General features: G+C 40.2%; 1 protein-coding gene across 2 annotated transcripts in view; it reads right to left on the reverse strand.

Moving 5' to 3' along the window:
• The window catches only part of shisal1b (shisa like 1b), a 44,401-nt gene that overhangs the window by 13,415 nt on the left and 14,951 nt on the right, over positions 1 to 16,035 (reverse strand). The window contains exons 2-4 of one of the 2 annotated variants that reach the window (XM_051952185.1): positions 11,408 to 11,618; positions 5,104 to 5,317; positions 354 to 662 (exon numbers count right to left, since the gene is read on the reverse strand). In XM_051952185.1, coding sequence (XP_051808145.1) covers positions 354 to 662; positions 5,104 to 5,317; positions 11,408 to 11,474 — 590 coding nt within the window. In that variant the 5' untranslated portion in view covers positions 11,475 to 11,618. Of the gene's footprint in view, positions 1 to 349; positions 663 to 5,103; positions 5,318 to 11,407; positions 11,619 to 16,035 lie in introns of those variants that run through there. The other variant, XM_051952184.1, reaches the window with a different exon arrangement.

Raw genomic sequence — 16,035 nt, forward strand, 5'->3', positions numbered from 1 at the left:
AAATTAGCCATGTGCTCCCCGCACAAGTTAGCGCTAGAGTGTGCTGCTGGGAATCTTTCCCTTTAAAACCACCTGCCACTCTGTTTGAGTTGTAAGAGTTAAGACCTCGCTTTACCGACTTCGGAAAATCTGCAAAATAAGATGTCACAGTGAAAAAGGTGACCGGTTCTTTCGCTACTGCCATTGTGTTTTCATTCAGTGCACCGCGGCGTAGGACACGGAAGTGGTCCATGACGTCACACTAGCCATTCCCATACATTACATCCTGGCACTTCCTTATTTTTGCAGTTTTATAGTAGACATCTGTGCCAAACTGCAGGCTGGCAGTGTTCATGTGTCAGGCAGCAACTCACCATGCGGTGGAGGTGTTGTAGGGCAGGAGCGTGGGGCTGTGGCTCTCCCCTCGGAGGCTATGTCGGGGCTGGTAGTGGCTGGGAACCATGGGCTGGGGCTGGACCTGGTCCTGGGTTTCGCTCTCCTCTGGCATGGACCTGTGCCACTGACTCCGAGCCTTTTTCAGCCAGCGCCCTCCCAGACCCCATTTCTCCAGGTAGATCCGGCACAGCTCGTAATTTATGGCTGAGTAGTAGAGGAAGTCCAGGGCCAGCAGCACCATGACGAAGAAGCCATAGATCCACACCCCGACTAGGGCTGTATAATTACTGCAGGGGAGACAGACTGGGAGTATTAACTCAGAGTAATCTGGGAAAGATGATGATAAACACTCTTCACATGCTCAGTGCTACCATCCAGATACCCTCAAGCTGGGCCCCTAAATCCCAAAAGCTACGATGCTTCTGCCAGGTGTGACTGTTTGCTGTTCATGTGGCAAGACCAAGACGTTCATCAAATCCTCCCTTGATAAATACTAGTAGTATAAATAAATATATAAAAATCCCCCCATCTGTTCCATTTGCTGCTGCTTAAACTCTCCTTCCTAAATTGGACAAAGAATTTCATTAGCACAAGGGACTTTTTAATCCATCTCATTCTGGCTCCTGCATGGTTTATATGAAAATCGCTGCTCTTATTTTTCACTTCTCAGAAATTTTCCACATGTATTACATGATCCAGCTGGATTTATGTGGGGCACATTTGAACTTTATCTTAGTCAAACCACATCCATAAAGTACAACGTGGGGAATAAGCAGAAATAGCTTCAGAAAAACAGCTTCTTGATAAGTTTCAGCAGCAGCATTTGGAAAAGCAGAGATATTAAATCAACTCTGGGTGTGACACAGTGGCTTAAATTGGCACTGAGGGGACAATATCACACAAGTGGATGGAATGAAAAAATATTATGACTCTGAGAGACACAGACGACAAAGGATATTACTCGAAAATAGAGATTTATTTGGAGGGAAAGTCATCTATTATTTTGCCACATGCAATATTGTTGGGACTGCAGTGATTGGAGCCCTTATAAAAAGGGATGTCCAAGTGACTTCTCGTTCGGTAAATCAAGTGAATCTGCTACTGACTGGAAATGATGAGACTTTTGGGATATTTATCTGAAGAAATTGCTTGAAGACTAACATCTGAGCTGCATGAATGAGCAGACGAATGCCATTACTGCACTCAAATTGACATAAATGTATCCTTAACTGCATTTACCTTTCCTCACTTCTGCATCACAGACATTTGCCTATGATTTAGTTTCTACATCCTCCTAAGGGTCCACCAGGCCTTTCCTGTACGACTACGTTGGACTCAGCCCGAGGGGAAGCAGCAGCACGAATATGTGCACAGTCTTTGGAGGAATCGATCAAGACCACACAACTAAAACCAACAGTACTCAACATTTAACACAGCTTTCTCAGAGAAAGAAAGCAGATGGAATTGATTGTCTGTCAGAAGTTTAAGCTTATCTTGTTACCTTTTTTCAACATTTACTCTCAGATGGCTCCTCAATCCATTTCAACTCTGCACAACTTCAGCTACTGTGTAACTACAAGAAGAGCTATGTCCTAAAATGCACGTAATACACTGGCACAACCCTCAAACATCAAATGCCTTAAGTTTCACCTTGATCTGCCGTAAATCTCACACCCTAATACCATTTTCATCATGCAGAGTGAGAAAAGAGCAGAGTTATGGCCAGTTTGACTCGCTTGGCCAGTGGTAAATATCAAACCCCGAGTCCTTTCAGCCATTGAGCCAAGATGAAAGCGTGGCCCAACAGGCCATCTGACACTAAAAATGAAATATCATGACCTGCTCCAGGGCAGTGTGAACCATCTGAGACAGAGGCATGCTGGGAGGGCATTAGTACAGAGAGCTGTGGTTTTGTCACCCAAAACCTCCTACTGAGCGCTCCCACAGAACAAGAGGCACATTATTCTGTGTCCCTCTCTGCGTTTAAATCTATTTATCCTGCAAGCAGGAAGTGTGTCTTCAGGTTTATGTGTCTCATATCTCTCATATCATGGCATGTATAATGCAGGATACATTTAATAACACCACACGGCCCTATAATTCTTGTGTATTTGATGTCTGTACTGTAATATAGTCAAGTACACTACAGTATTACTTGATATAATAGCCAGCACTTAACACCAGCCTTAGTGAGCTATCATGTGGAGGCGTCCCACTCCCAACACAACAACCACTCATAGCATTGTGCTGGCTATGAAGGCCTCTGTAGGTGGAGATCAATGTCAACGTACTCTCTGAGCCAAGCAGTGTCAATGAGTACGATACTGTAGAGGCAATAAAACCCTTTGTGAGTCTGCAGAATGAAACCGACTGTTTTCATCTGATCTGAGGAAACGTCAGCTCTGAAACTGTTTGTTCCACCACAGCTGCTTGCATAAAGCTCCTCGAGATTCAGGACAACGTGCTTTTCCCTAATTACCTGTGCCTAGGAGGTTAGCTGTTGCTCGTGTTTGTTTGTTTGAGTTTTAGCAGGATATTGTAAAAAAAAACAAAAAAAAAAACAAGTACAAAACAGATTTCAGTCTAACTTGGTGCAAAGACCTATTAGAGGCAGAGGATGAAGTGAATAGCCTTTGGTGTGGAAAGTGCCACAGTCTGGCCATTACTGCAGCACTTTAAATTTCAGCCCCTAACAATGAGCCATTGGAGTAAACATCTTGCCTCATTTCTGCCTTCCATATTTTCAGAACAATGTAATCAGTAAAAGTTTTTCTGTTTCTGCTAAACTCTGAAAACATTTTTTATGACCTTGAATAAAGTAAAAACCTGCCATTGTGGTTTCCTATAATTTATCAGCAAAGTTGTGTCAGAGTGACATCTTTTCATATGAAAAAAGGAGAGGCTCTTCAATGCATTGAACGGCGGTAATTTAGTCATCATCAGCTTGAGTCAGCTGAAATTCTGCACTTTTCAGGATTCTGAAAAACTGAATGTTGGGTCAGGGTTTGGACAAAACACAAAGCTATGATTGCTTAAAAATGTCTAGACAGCTGGGGCTGGATTTGAATGTTTCAAATACAAGAAAAGTTTGCCTTAAGGTCCAGCAGCAGGGGTGTATATCCTACTGACCAATCAGCAAGCTAAACTAAAAAAGAGACACTAGTGAGGACAAGCAATCTAATCTGATAATGATGGCAACTCAGTATCTGAAAAGTAGTATGAGGAATTTTAGGTTCAACACTCCAGATGGCAAAGTTACCAAAAAGGACAAGGTCCTTTGCTAATTTTGTGAAAAGTAGGCCTTAAGGGCCAGGTTGTACTCTGTGAGAAGTGGGCTGTGTGCCCTGCAGTCTGACCACAGCGGACATCAAAACCTTTAATAGCTGTGGAGTGGAGTTGGTAGTTGGCTGTCAGAGAAGAGAGCGATGCAATGATGGATAATTAAACATTTGTACTGTAATGACCAGATAAAATTCAAAATTTAGTCTATGAGTGCATCAGAAAGTTTGAAGTGGTTTCCTTCAGGTCCAGTGAAAGGCTTTCTTACATCTCACTAACAGTTTGACCTGTTGCACACTGTATTGGCCCTATATTGATCAGTAATCTATACTAATCACAACAACTGAACACTCACCTGCTGGCTTGCCACCCACTGAGGCAGTGCAGGCAGCAGAAATGAGAGGAACATCTGTGTCTTCTGCTCAGGACTTTTTGTGAGAAGCTCATAAAAAGACCTTCACCGGTAAGACAGCAAGATTAAGGACATACGGCCCAGTTAAATGACACCGCTCAGGAAACAGGAAGGGCAGTTTGACAGCGCAAATGGCAATGCCCTGTACTATTTTTTTTTTGAAAAGTCATCCTGAACGTCACCTAAATTTAATGTTCTCTTCCTTTGCCCATTTCTCCACCAAGTTTTATAAAAAATCAGCTTGGTAGTTCTAGCATAATCTCACTGACAGACAAATAAACAAACAGCCTTGGCTCTTGCCTTGGCGGAAGATATATGTAGACTATACTGGCAGACTGGGGTGCAGTGTTTTATATGGATCCCATCTGATCTAGTTTGAATGAATTACATGCCAGTTTTCATTCATTCAGACTCTGAAAATGTGACAGCCCTTGTTTGCTGTGAGAATCTCTGTGTATATTTTTATTGGGGGGAAAAACAGGAATAAATGGATGTGACTTATTATTCAAGAACTAAGTTTGGTTAGTTCCACTGGGCCCTGTCTTTTAAAAAAGAACTAAAATATTTTAGTCATTTTAAACAGGCGAACACAATTTCCCACTTGGTAATCCGTCTATGGAGTCACTCATCTTCTAAAACTGTCCATCATCATGTGTTTTAATGTAGATTAAATATAGACTGAGCATTTTCTTGTATTTAAATAACAAAGCAGCATCCTTGGCGGAAGTATGTGCTCTCTGGAGACTTTCTCGATCACAATGAAATGACCTAGAAAGTAGCTGCAGTATGTGGCTATATAATGACTTCCTTACTATTAATGCAGCAGGATGCTATTTCTGGTGAATAGGGCATTTCCTCTTTTTCTTCACCTCGTATTGCTAGATGGCAATAATTGCATGCTATTCTGCCTTACCTAAATATAGATCTTTAATTATTTTCCATAACCAAAAAGCAATAAAACTGAAAACTAACAATGAAACAGAACAGGCTACCTGACTGGGCAGATTGATGGTGTCATCGGTCAGATTTTTACTCACTTGTGTGCATAACCGTCTGAGGTGGTGGTGAGGTTGATCTGCATGACCATCTGGAACTCGGTCTCGTTGCAGCAGTACTTGAAGGCGGTGTTGTTGTGGTGACAGCAGAACATGTAGGTCTTGTTGTCGGAGAGGCGTGGGCAGTGAAAGCCAAAGTGGTACCGCCCTTTGTGGTCAGAGTAGGGTTCACACACTCGGTAGTGAGCTGAGCGGGCTGCAGTGGTGGAGAAGACAAGAAAAAAATGTAGACGTGATATTAAGGAGATTGATCGCTGGCCATGACCTTCCAGGCAAATGCAGTGTTTGTCTCACAGCTCTGAAAAATGACAACCCCTCATTTGGTTTATTGATTGAAAGCCGCTACCAGTGAAGTACCCTTCAACCTACAACAAGCAAACTACAAAAACATAGTACTGAATGCTTTTTGTTTTCTTGAAAAGCCCCTGAAAAGACATGATTGAAGAGAATTCATGTAACAATAACTGTGTAGGACAAGGAACAAACAACAAACTCAGTGTGCTTGCAAAAATAATCAGATAGGAGACATCCTATTATGCATGATTGCAAAAGCACTGTCACTTTTATTCTTGGAGGAACACAACAACCCCCAAAACATAGAACACATTTAATTTATTAGGTCAGTGCTTCTGCATAGAAACACCAAATATGTTTTTCAGACAACTTACAGAATTTACTAAGAAGTATGTTATAAATTTATAGATGGTGTTTTTGTTGGAATAAAGAATCACACAGAATCAGAAATATTTTTTTTCTTCATGTAACTGAATTGAACTCCAATGAAAGAATCTGGACTCTCTTTACCAGTTCATCAAAGCTAAAGTCCTTTTATAAATGCTACTACTTTTCGTGGCAGATGGAGCGAAATGTGGCGACACAGTCAGTTCATTATGGAGCAAAGGAAAGATGTGCGGCACAAATGCTACTGTGGCTGATTTGCATTCATCTGTGACTTTGCTTCCAAGTCCCTGCAGCTTTACGGGAAGATAAATCGGTATATCCTCACTGTCTCAAAGGGAGAAAAATATAATTTTTTGTCATGGAACCCAACAAACTATGAAGTCTTGCTTGAAACTGAAATCGCAGGAATCTATTTCAAAAGAAGTCCACGAGCCATGTGATAAGATTTAATTTACCAGTCGATCAGAGAATGACTGAAAATAGGATCGATTACTTCTGTAATTCATTCCAAAGTTGGGACAAATCAGACCTCGTAGGTACCATGTCATCTATGTCAGAGGTTGTCTGGGTAAACTACTGTGCGGTATTCTAAATAAAAAAAATAATAGTTTTCCTTTACAAACACACCATCTTGATTAAAAATCCAATTGGATTCCTCCCAAAACATGGCACCAACGACCATGTATATACATTAACCACTTTGATTAACAAGCATGGACACAAACAACAGCTGGTAATATCATGTAATACTGATTTTAAGAAAGCTTTCGAATCTATTTGGCATCTAAAGACCTCTATTACAGGCTTATACATCATGGTAAAAGTGGAAAAATATGATCAAATTAAATCAGTGTTTGGAAAAAAAAGTGTGCTGTTAAAATTGAGCCAAAGAAATTAATTATTCATCAAGTGTTCACTTCAGGGCTGCAATTTAAGTATGGGATTATGTGATGTGATGCTCCTGACCGCTTCATCCTACACAGAGTGAAGTGTTTGTGTTATGGTATGACCTTGTTCTCATATTTTCTACTGTATAAGGAGTGCGTCAACAGCTGGACATGGCAGAAAATACTGTCAGAACGGAGTCCTAGCAGAAATATGGAAAAAACAAAATAATGATTTTTCAAAAATATCCCAGATGCCCCGGCTCCAGTTCACCATAATCATATCACTGATTGAATAAAGCACGAGCTATACCTATAATAACACTGTTTTCCAAACAACAATCGTAGCAAACTAAATTACAACTAAATGTAGAGAAATCCATTTAGAAGGCTGGAAAGGAGAAACCAAATGCCAAAGTAAATAAAAATATGATCTGGCCCTAGAAAGAGATGGTGAACTGGCTGAGAAAAATTCTGCTGAGGCTGATCTTTGCAGGTAAAGACTTTGTGAGGACAAACTTGCAATCGAAAAAGAGAGACAACCAAAAGCAAACAGAATACATGATCATTGTTCAACAGGTGAGGCTGAGACAGAGATACACTTGACGTTAAAACATGAAAATGAAATAAGAAACACTTACTTTAACTGCTTCGAATCTGTAATTTAAGATTCCAAAGAGCTAAAAGGAGGTTCCAAAAATAAAAAATACGCTTAAGAGAAGGAAACGGGGCACGTCTAGCTGTCCAGTATGTATGAAAATGACACAACCTTACGGACAGGAACTGACCTACAAACAGGAAGCACACATGCATATGATAATACTGTACATAAATTAGTAAAATACATCACCCTTAAAGCTCTATTAATGTTCAAATTATGGTTATTTTATAATATGTGTATCTGTTTTTGCTTTGGCAGCAATTGGCCAATTATTTGCCAATAAAGTCCCTTGGAATGAAACTGAACAGAAAAAGTGAGTGTCACTTTACGGAGTTGATGATTGTTCCTGCAAATCACAATCGACCCGCACACATCCGCTTGTTCAACACCCTCATAGTTAATCAATATCACCATCCAAGCAGCCTTTCATTCTCTATTACTAATAATAAGGCCAAGAATGAATGGTGCAGTTTGCCTGGAGACAGCTGTGCTGCAGCGTTATAAAAACTGCATAAAATCATTCTTTATACACTCTCTCCCTGCCCTAAATATGTGCTCATGCACTCATTCACTTCCTCATAGGCATAAACAGGCTGGGAAACACATACAGAGTAATAAAGATATATACTGCTGCTGGTGCTGCCTGTATTTCCATGCTTTATGCACTGTGCTTGAATTGTGTTTGTCTGTATTTAGTACATTTTATTTGACCTTTGTTGAAACAGGAAAAGCCTCATTAAAATTCTTATCTTATTTGGGCCACGATGAGCAGCAACAACAGGGAGATGCTGACAAAAACAGAAGACGGTTGATGCAAAACATGCCATAAATCAGCACTGGACAGAAATGCGGTAGAAATATAGTGAAAAAATACCTAAAATACACAGCAGAGGCGAGTGTAGCCCTGCTAAATACAACTTTAATGTCAAATAATTCAAAATTGTATCATCTTGCAGTAATTGCATGATGTAAAGTATTTGCTCTGATGTCAAATTAAAAACTCACCTTTTATATTTATACTATACTAAAAACACAGGCTTCACAATAGGAACGCAACGCAACAACATTTTTTATTTTTTAAATATTTTGTTGGTTCACTTTGATTTTTGATGACATACTCCACCCTCCTTAGCATAACACGTTTATTCACTTTTGTTGCATTGAGTCTTTACTTTAAGGCCTGTATTTTCAATATTTGTATTTTTTTTAAGCATTTGTTTTTGATTTTTCATAATAAGAAATACTCCACTGTCAACTTAGAAATAATATAGTTACTGATTTGTGTTTCACTTTTGAAACATTTGACATTTAAGTGTTATCGTGTTATCTTTTGTTGGATACTGTACATTCTAGAAACCTAAATAGTAGCTCAAAACAACCCAAGAGATGTCTAAAACCATGAAAGTAAATCAGACTAATTAACAGAAACTTAACAAGACTAACACGTGTATTGCTTAAAATACCCCTAAGTTTGGCAACCAAACGTGACCAATATATGTGCTGAATTAGACATTTTACAGTTGGAAAAGTAAACTTGTCTTGACTCACTGGTGAGAAGATTATGTGACAGTTTCTAAATTACCTTAAATATAGCTTTGGCACTTCTTTTGACTTATTTACAGATATGATTTGAGTCACTCTGGCTGTAAGTGTGCCATTGGCTGATCCTGTGATGTTGGATATAAACCTCTGACTTGATTTCTCATAAATTAAATGACACCAAACCATGTGAAGTGCACTCAAACATTTTATTTAGAAATTTCCTTTTTGGTAAATGATTTGTCATTGTCTTGTGCATTTCCTTTTATTAATAAAGCCTATAAAATGTGGCAGGGTTTTCAGTTAAAGAGTTGTTGCTGTGATTGAGTTCAAGGCCCTCTTACGCTGCGGGGTGATAGAAGTCTTTGAGTAATCTCAGACAGAGATCGATCAGCATTTGAAAGAGAGCTCTTTCAGATTATAATGAGCTTGGTGAGGCCAGCCATCTCCACTTCAACAATCCTTATTTTAGCAATAGCGGGAGTAAAATGAAGCAGTGCTGAAGGACACGCCAGGATTAGAAGTCAAGGATGGCTTTTAGTTTAACAAAAGACATTGTTTGACCCTTACACTGACTATACAAGTTGGTGAAATGGTTCGGTGATTATCTCGTATTTTTAATGTCCCATAAAGCGCCGCACCAAAAGGAGAGGGTCAGCTGTTGTAGGTAAGTGAACAGGCAGTGAGGAAACAGAGGCCCTCAGAATCGGAAGTGGACCGTAAAGTCCTCTAACGATGCACAACTGGAAGGAGAATAGTTCAGGGGAAGTCTCTGGCTTCCTAAATGAACAACAGCTGCTTGTGGAAATGATACAGTTGTAAACACACCCACCTGCTTAATTTCATTAACACCTCTTGAAATTTAGGATACAGTTAACAGCTTGACTCTTTCATTAGAGTTTGTTTACACCCTGCGGTCTGAAAACCGCTACGGCTCTCTGTGTGTGGAGCGAAACACGCAACATCTGAACATCAGTCAGTGCTCACACATTGCATTCATTCATTTATGGCTGCAGTCACATCTGCAGTTTGTTGTCTGTCTTTGTTCTGACACATAAAAGTTGATGTTGTATTTCATTTGGCACTCGTGCACCAGAAAATGAAATCATACTGACTCACAAGTTAGTCAACTCCATTCAGGTGGATTTTCGGTAAGCTCTAAATTTTATTTCCACTTCCTTTTTCCTTTAGCTAAGTATGAAGGACTTCGTGTACCATTTAGGTATTAGATGACAAACAGCTTTGAAAAATGACTTGGACTGAATGTCTTTGGGGTTTTTGTCTGTTGGCCAGACAACACAAACAAATTAAGGATGTCATTGTAGCTTCTGGGAAACTTAATGACTCATTTTCTCCTTTTTATTGAGTAACAATTCAACAGATTGATCAAAAATGAGCAGATTGATATTAAATCGTTAGTTGTAGCTCAACGATCAACATCCCTTGATACACCATGACAAATCACACCACAAATACACTTCTCAGTTGTGTGAGGAGAGAATTTGTCTCTTTCCTTACACATCTAGCTCATTCTGTGGTCTGTAATGTTAACGACAACAGCATTCCTTTGCTTTTCATGGAAAAAATACTGAAACAAATCTTTGATAAAACCTTGTCCTCCACACCACTGAATTAGTCAGAGATTGAAGGAGGGTCATATTTTATTCTTCCTGACTGCCAAAGACAGTAAATATTCAGGTAGTACTTCTTGTTTCTTGCAGTCATCCAGAATTCATAACTATACTGTCTTAGGACTTGTTATTTGAAAAGAAACACAGTTCTTCTGGGTTTGATGTATATTTTTGTTTTGTTGTACATGGCCATTCTCAAGATGAAAGCAGGGCGTCGGGCTGCTCTTTAATGAGGTGCTTCTTCACATCACATTCTCACTCTTCTGATTATTTTGCTTTTCTAACCTGTGACATCTTGCGCCGATTTCCCTCGCTAACACACCTTCCTCCTCTCACCCTGTTTTGTCATTTTCAGACTTGAGTCGGCATCTTTTTCCTTGTGCATAATGCGCATTTCATGTCTCAGAGCTCTGTGTTGGCGGGGTTCTTCTCTTTGTTGCTTCTAGGGTTATAATGTGCTCTCTTCACAGTTTACGCTGTATGGCCTCATTTAGAGAGCACCCCGAGGTTCAGAGATTTTTCCTGCCAAGGAAAAGTCAGTTTTTGGCAGTAAATGTTTGAAAGTGCCTTGATGTTAAGTGTTTCTGACTCAACTTGTGGACATCTGATGTCAACATCTATTTCCCTCCTTCCATAAAACATTGTTGGGGGGTTGTTTCCTGCATTTAGCCCGTGGCACCAGTGGCTCACTCAGCGTAGGACTGAGACTCACATTCGTTGGGATACAAAGTTTGTGGAAAGTGCTCCTAGCATGTGTAATATGAGCGCACCGTGAAACGCTTATGTAAGTGTCTACAGGCTGCTGTAAAAAAAAAAGAAAAAAGAAAAAGTGAACTTTTAAGGGCCAGATAAGCAGTGTCACCGAGTAAGACACACTAAACCTCACAGACCTGCAGTGGACAGCAGGAGGAAGATGACCGTCAGGACATTGAAGGACTGCCGACTGGTGATAGTCATCTTCCTGTCCTCATGTGGGAAGGAGGGAGGGAGCAGGAGGGGAGGGAGGAGAGAGGGGGAGGGCTGTTCTGCTTTAGCTGGACGTGGGCATCCTCTGCTCGCTGACGGCTCCTCTCACATGGCTGCTGCCGGGAGTCAGGACTCCTGATGGGAACAAGACAAGCAGGGAGAGGAGAGATTAAGACGTTTGATTTGGATTTCTGGAGGCTCCACCCAACTGTGTGGACAGCTTGTCTGGCAGCGAGAGCCCATGATGCCTCCTGAAATCTGTCCTTAGGCTTACATAACTGGGCCGCTTGGGCATTCTGTTTAATTGAATTTGGCACTCTGACAACTGCGATGCTCAAGGTCTTTCCATGATAAAATTGTTGACTAATCATTTACTTTGGCAACTATTTGACATAAATAATGAATGTGACAGAAATGAGCAAGTTCCAGCTAATCAAATAACACTGTTTGCTGTATTTTGTTGTCCAGAATCCACCAGTCATAACACTGAAAGCATTGCCTGGTGAAGTAAAAAACATTAAGCACCTCATTACAACCACTCATTACCACCCACCTAAATGTTGTTCCATTGTAAAAAGTAAAAAAAAAAAAAAAAAAAAAAAAAGGTTTTCGGAAAAGAAAGGGCTCAGTGAGAAGTGCAAATATTCCAGCAAGGCTTATATGTTTCTGATCACAAACTTAGTCCTCAATAATGAGTCACATCCATTCATTCTTGTTTTGATTCTGACAGAAAATAATAGCTATCACATTTTAGTGTCAAGTTTGGAGAAATTCAAACTGGCACAAAATTCACTCAAACTAATACAGATGTAATCCATATAAAGTATTGCACCACAGCCCTCATTAGAAATCTACATGTGAAGAGAGCAACATTGATCATCTCACTGGAATCCAAAGTTCTGCTGGAAACCCTTGAGTCCTGGCCTTCCTGGGGATGTTACTTTGACATGTGCCACCCACCTACACATTGTTGCAGATCAAACACAGCCTCCCATGGCTGAGGTCCCAAACACAGCAGCCTTCCCAAGCAGGGAACTGTGTCCAGTCACCACAAAAACTAGTCAGGATCAGTTCAAGGGAACACAACAAAGAGCCCAAAATACTGACCGGCCTCTGAACTCCTCAGACCTCAATCCAACCACGATCTACAGGATGCCCTGGAACAATCCCAAACTACGGAGTCCAAACCCCACAACCCTCAGGACCCAAAGGTTCTGCTGCTAATGTCCAAGGGCTAACACCAATAAATTAATAATTTTATGAAATCCAAGAAGTTTCAAGGAAAGGAGGGAAAGTAAAGACAACTTTTTGTCCAATACAAGGTCAACTGAACATGCAAAATGTATAAACTGTCCCCAAACAAATATATAAATCAATACAGAGGATACAGTTTCTAATAACAAATACAATATATTAACATTAATATCACTAGCTAATATTGTTTCAGCTCTTTAAATATTATATTTTGTTTATTTTTTAATCAAGAAATATAATTTTTTTACATTTCAAAATTATGAATCCAGAAGTCAGTTGTTTTGTTGAGCTATTCTTACTTTTTGAGTACCTTATAAGAACACATAATACCTTCTGATGTTATCACATTACCAGACCAGAACATTAAGATTAGAATGACGAATGAGTGTTAAACCTGTTTCTTTTACGAACGTTTCTGACAAAAAAAAGTTTCATTTATCAGTTTTCCTCCAATGAGAAGTGAGATCGAAACAGCATCTCACAGCCAGCAGATATTTAATTCTATAACTGCTTTACAATGAAGAAAAATGCTACACATGCACTAAAAGTGTGGCGTTCTTCGAGAAAGTGATGTTTTTACCAAATATTTAATGAATTACACTGAATCTGCTCCTTCAGCACAGTGCAGAGTTTTCATTGCAGAACTGCTGAAGAGCACTTTGCTCGTAAGTGATGCATTGTGGGACTTCATGAATCCTCCCTCCACAGTGCTGCTCCACAGTCACAGCTCCGTCATAGCTATACGTCCACTGATGATAAGTGAGATTAATGGGGTGGCGGCACATTTTGCTTAGACACGCTTGTTTCTGTTCTTCGGCAAATTTATTCCTTGAAAAGAACCAAAGGAAATTACGCATTAATGGCCTCTGTCTCTGCATTTGTTAAAGGTGATGTTTATGGTAATTTACTGCAAACTCTGCCACTGAACCATTTGCAAGTGATGCTGCTTTTACATTGTTAGTGTGAGTATACCGTCTGTTTGAATTTGACTTGGTGTTACCTGTATCAACATAAATTCATTTATAACGGTATCACAATCAGCTTTTGGAAACAAACCAGGAGCCAACCAGCTCTTTTGTTGCATGTGTGCAGAGAAACTTAAATATCCTCTCTGCACGAGCTGCATGGAAACTATTACAAAACTTGGCTTCTGAATTATTGAGAAGCTGACGGCAGCTGATGGCAGGATAAAAACCACATACAAAGAGCAACAACAAGGGTGTAGAAGGCCATCAGTGTTCTTTCTCTCGTGATGAAAAAGAATGTAATGGTGGATCACATCCAGTTTAATGTTGCATCACCACCCTCTACTGTCTTTTTTTCTTGAACTATTTGCGAGCTGTTTTGGCGAGCCCTCGGGATCAAAGAATGGTGCGGACGAAGCTCCATTTGGAGGGAGATTGGAAAAATGCTGTTTCTTTCACGTGAACAGACAATCAGATACAGAAGGGTGCCTCTTCAAAAATATATTTTCTCAGAAATATACAGACGATGCATTGCTCACCAGGCCAGACATGCCAGGTTCTACATTCTGTTACAGACCGGCTATCTTTTGAAGTTGAGGTAATAATGTGGTAGTGAGAAGGAGGTGATAAAGTTGAAATATTCACTGGTGCAAGAGATCAGCAACAGCTTACATAAAAAAATAAAATAAAGAAACGCATTTACCGGTTTCACACAAGTGGCCACATTTTCTGGTGTGAGTTTAGTGCCAGCTGTGAAGTGGAGATGTGGGAAGTGTTTGTTTTGACTGCTTTTTTATTGGAGATTTCTGTCCTTATCTTCAAAAGTTGAGCTGAATTATTTAGCTGATTGATTAATGTACAAAGTCTGGAAGTATTCCGATGATTGATTATAACATATACCAGTTCCAGGTTCTCAAATGTGAGAAATGGATATTAGTTCTGGTCCAACATGACAGTAAATCAAATATTGTCTATATTCTTCACTTTACAGAGAAAATAGTCTGGAGGTAAACCTATAATGAAAGTCTTTATTAGTTATATACACGTTACTGCTGCTAACACAGCGGTTCGAGTGGGCTGTTTATGGACAATAGAGCACTTTGCCATTTTCGCAGCTTTCACACATCTTGCACATATGGCCAGTCGCTTCAGCATGTCGACCGTCTACTCTTTTTTCAGGCTGAACAACACCCACAGGAGAATATACAACTGTCCTAGCTCTGGTTAAAACACAGCCCCTTGCTGGTTATAAATATGGTATGAAACCATATGAATCATGTATTACTGAAAAAAAAAAGTGCCTGCGTAATTGAGCCTTAGCGAATAAACAAATATGTTTTCAAGAAACAATAGCTGTGCAAACACCTTAGAGAATCCCATCATCTGCCAGTTATTCTCTATTTTTCTACCTGTCCTGCGCCATCTCCTTCTTGTAGCCATGTTCCTTATGTAATCCAGACATCACGGGCTGATGGTTGCACATGAGAACATACAAAGTGGTTACTATGGACTGCCTGGACAGAACATTCACGTGGAGCGCAGGCGGCTGTTTCTGCAGAAGTCTTTAAAAGCATTTTTGATCAGAAAAGCTGTTCCCTCCTCAGAAAGCCGGGCAGCTGAAGTCCCAGGAGACTTGTTATATTTTTTTTCCAGTCTTTTTATTTCTGGTGAGAGCTTTAGTATACAGTCAGATGACAAGATGCAAAACACGACGAGGGATTCCCACCCCTTTCAAATTTCCACTGCTGTGGTCTCTGACAAGACTTTTATATATGTTATTTCTTGGCTTCCCTGTATTTTCACAAGGAGTCACATTATTGCCACGTTGCTCCCTGAGTCATACAGGCTATAAGAGGGTAAGGTTCACTGCACCACAGCGCAGGGCTTGTTTGCAAAGAGGAAGTGAATGTTGGAGGGTTTGTGTAATGAGCCTGATGGTAGTGAAGCTGAACATGTACTGTAAATACACGGACGTGCACGCAGACAGGCACACATAATACACAGTGCGAAGCTCCCCTCCGACTGAAAGTAGAACGTGCTACTGAGCTGAACAGGCATGCAACACAGATGGAGGGTCTAGCTACTTGCTGTGTATGTCTCAGATAAAACTAAAACATACATAAAGACCATGGCAACGCCGCGTTACCAGCCTCTGAGTGAATGTAAAGGCTGTTACAAGGGGAAATATGTAGGAAATTTACGGACTCCTGCGGTCATCAAAGGCACATTGCCTGCGAGAAGAAGGGAAATATTAAGTGACCAATTACTGTGGCAACCACTGTGAATCTAACAGCACATTTTTCATCAGAACACAGCAAGAGACCCAAATCTGT

Source organism: Acanthochromis polyacanthus, chromosome 8 (assembly GCF_021347895.1).
Source record: "Acanthochromis polyacanthus isolate Apoly-LR-REF ecotype Palm Island chromosome 8, KAUST_Apoly_ChrSc, whole genome shotgun sequence".
NCBI lineage: Eukaryota > Metazoa > Chordata > Actinopteri > Pomacentridae > Acanthochromis > Acanthochromis polyacanthus.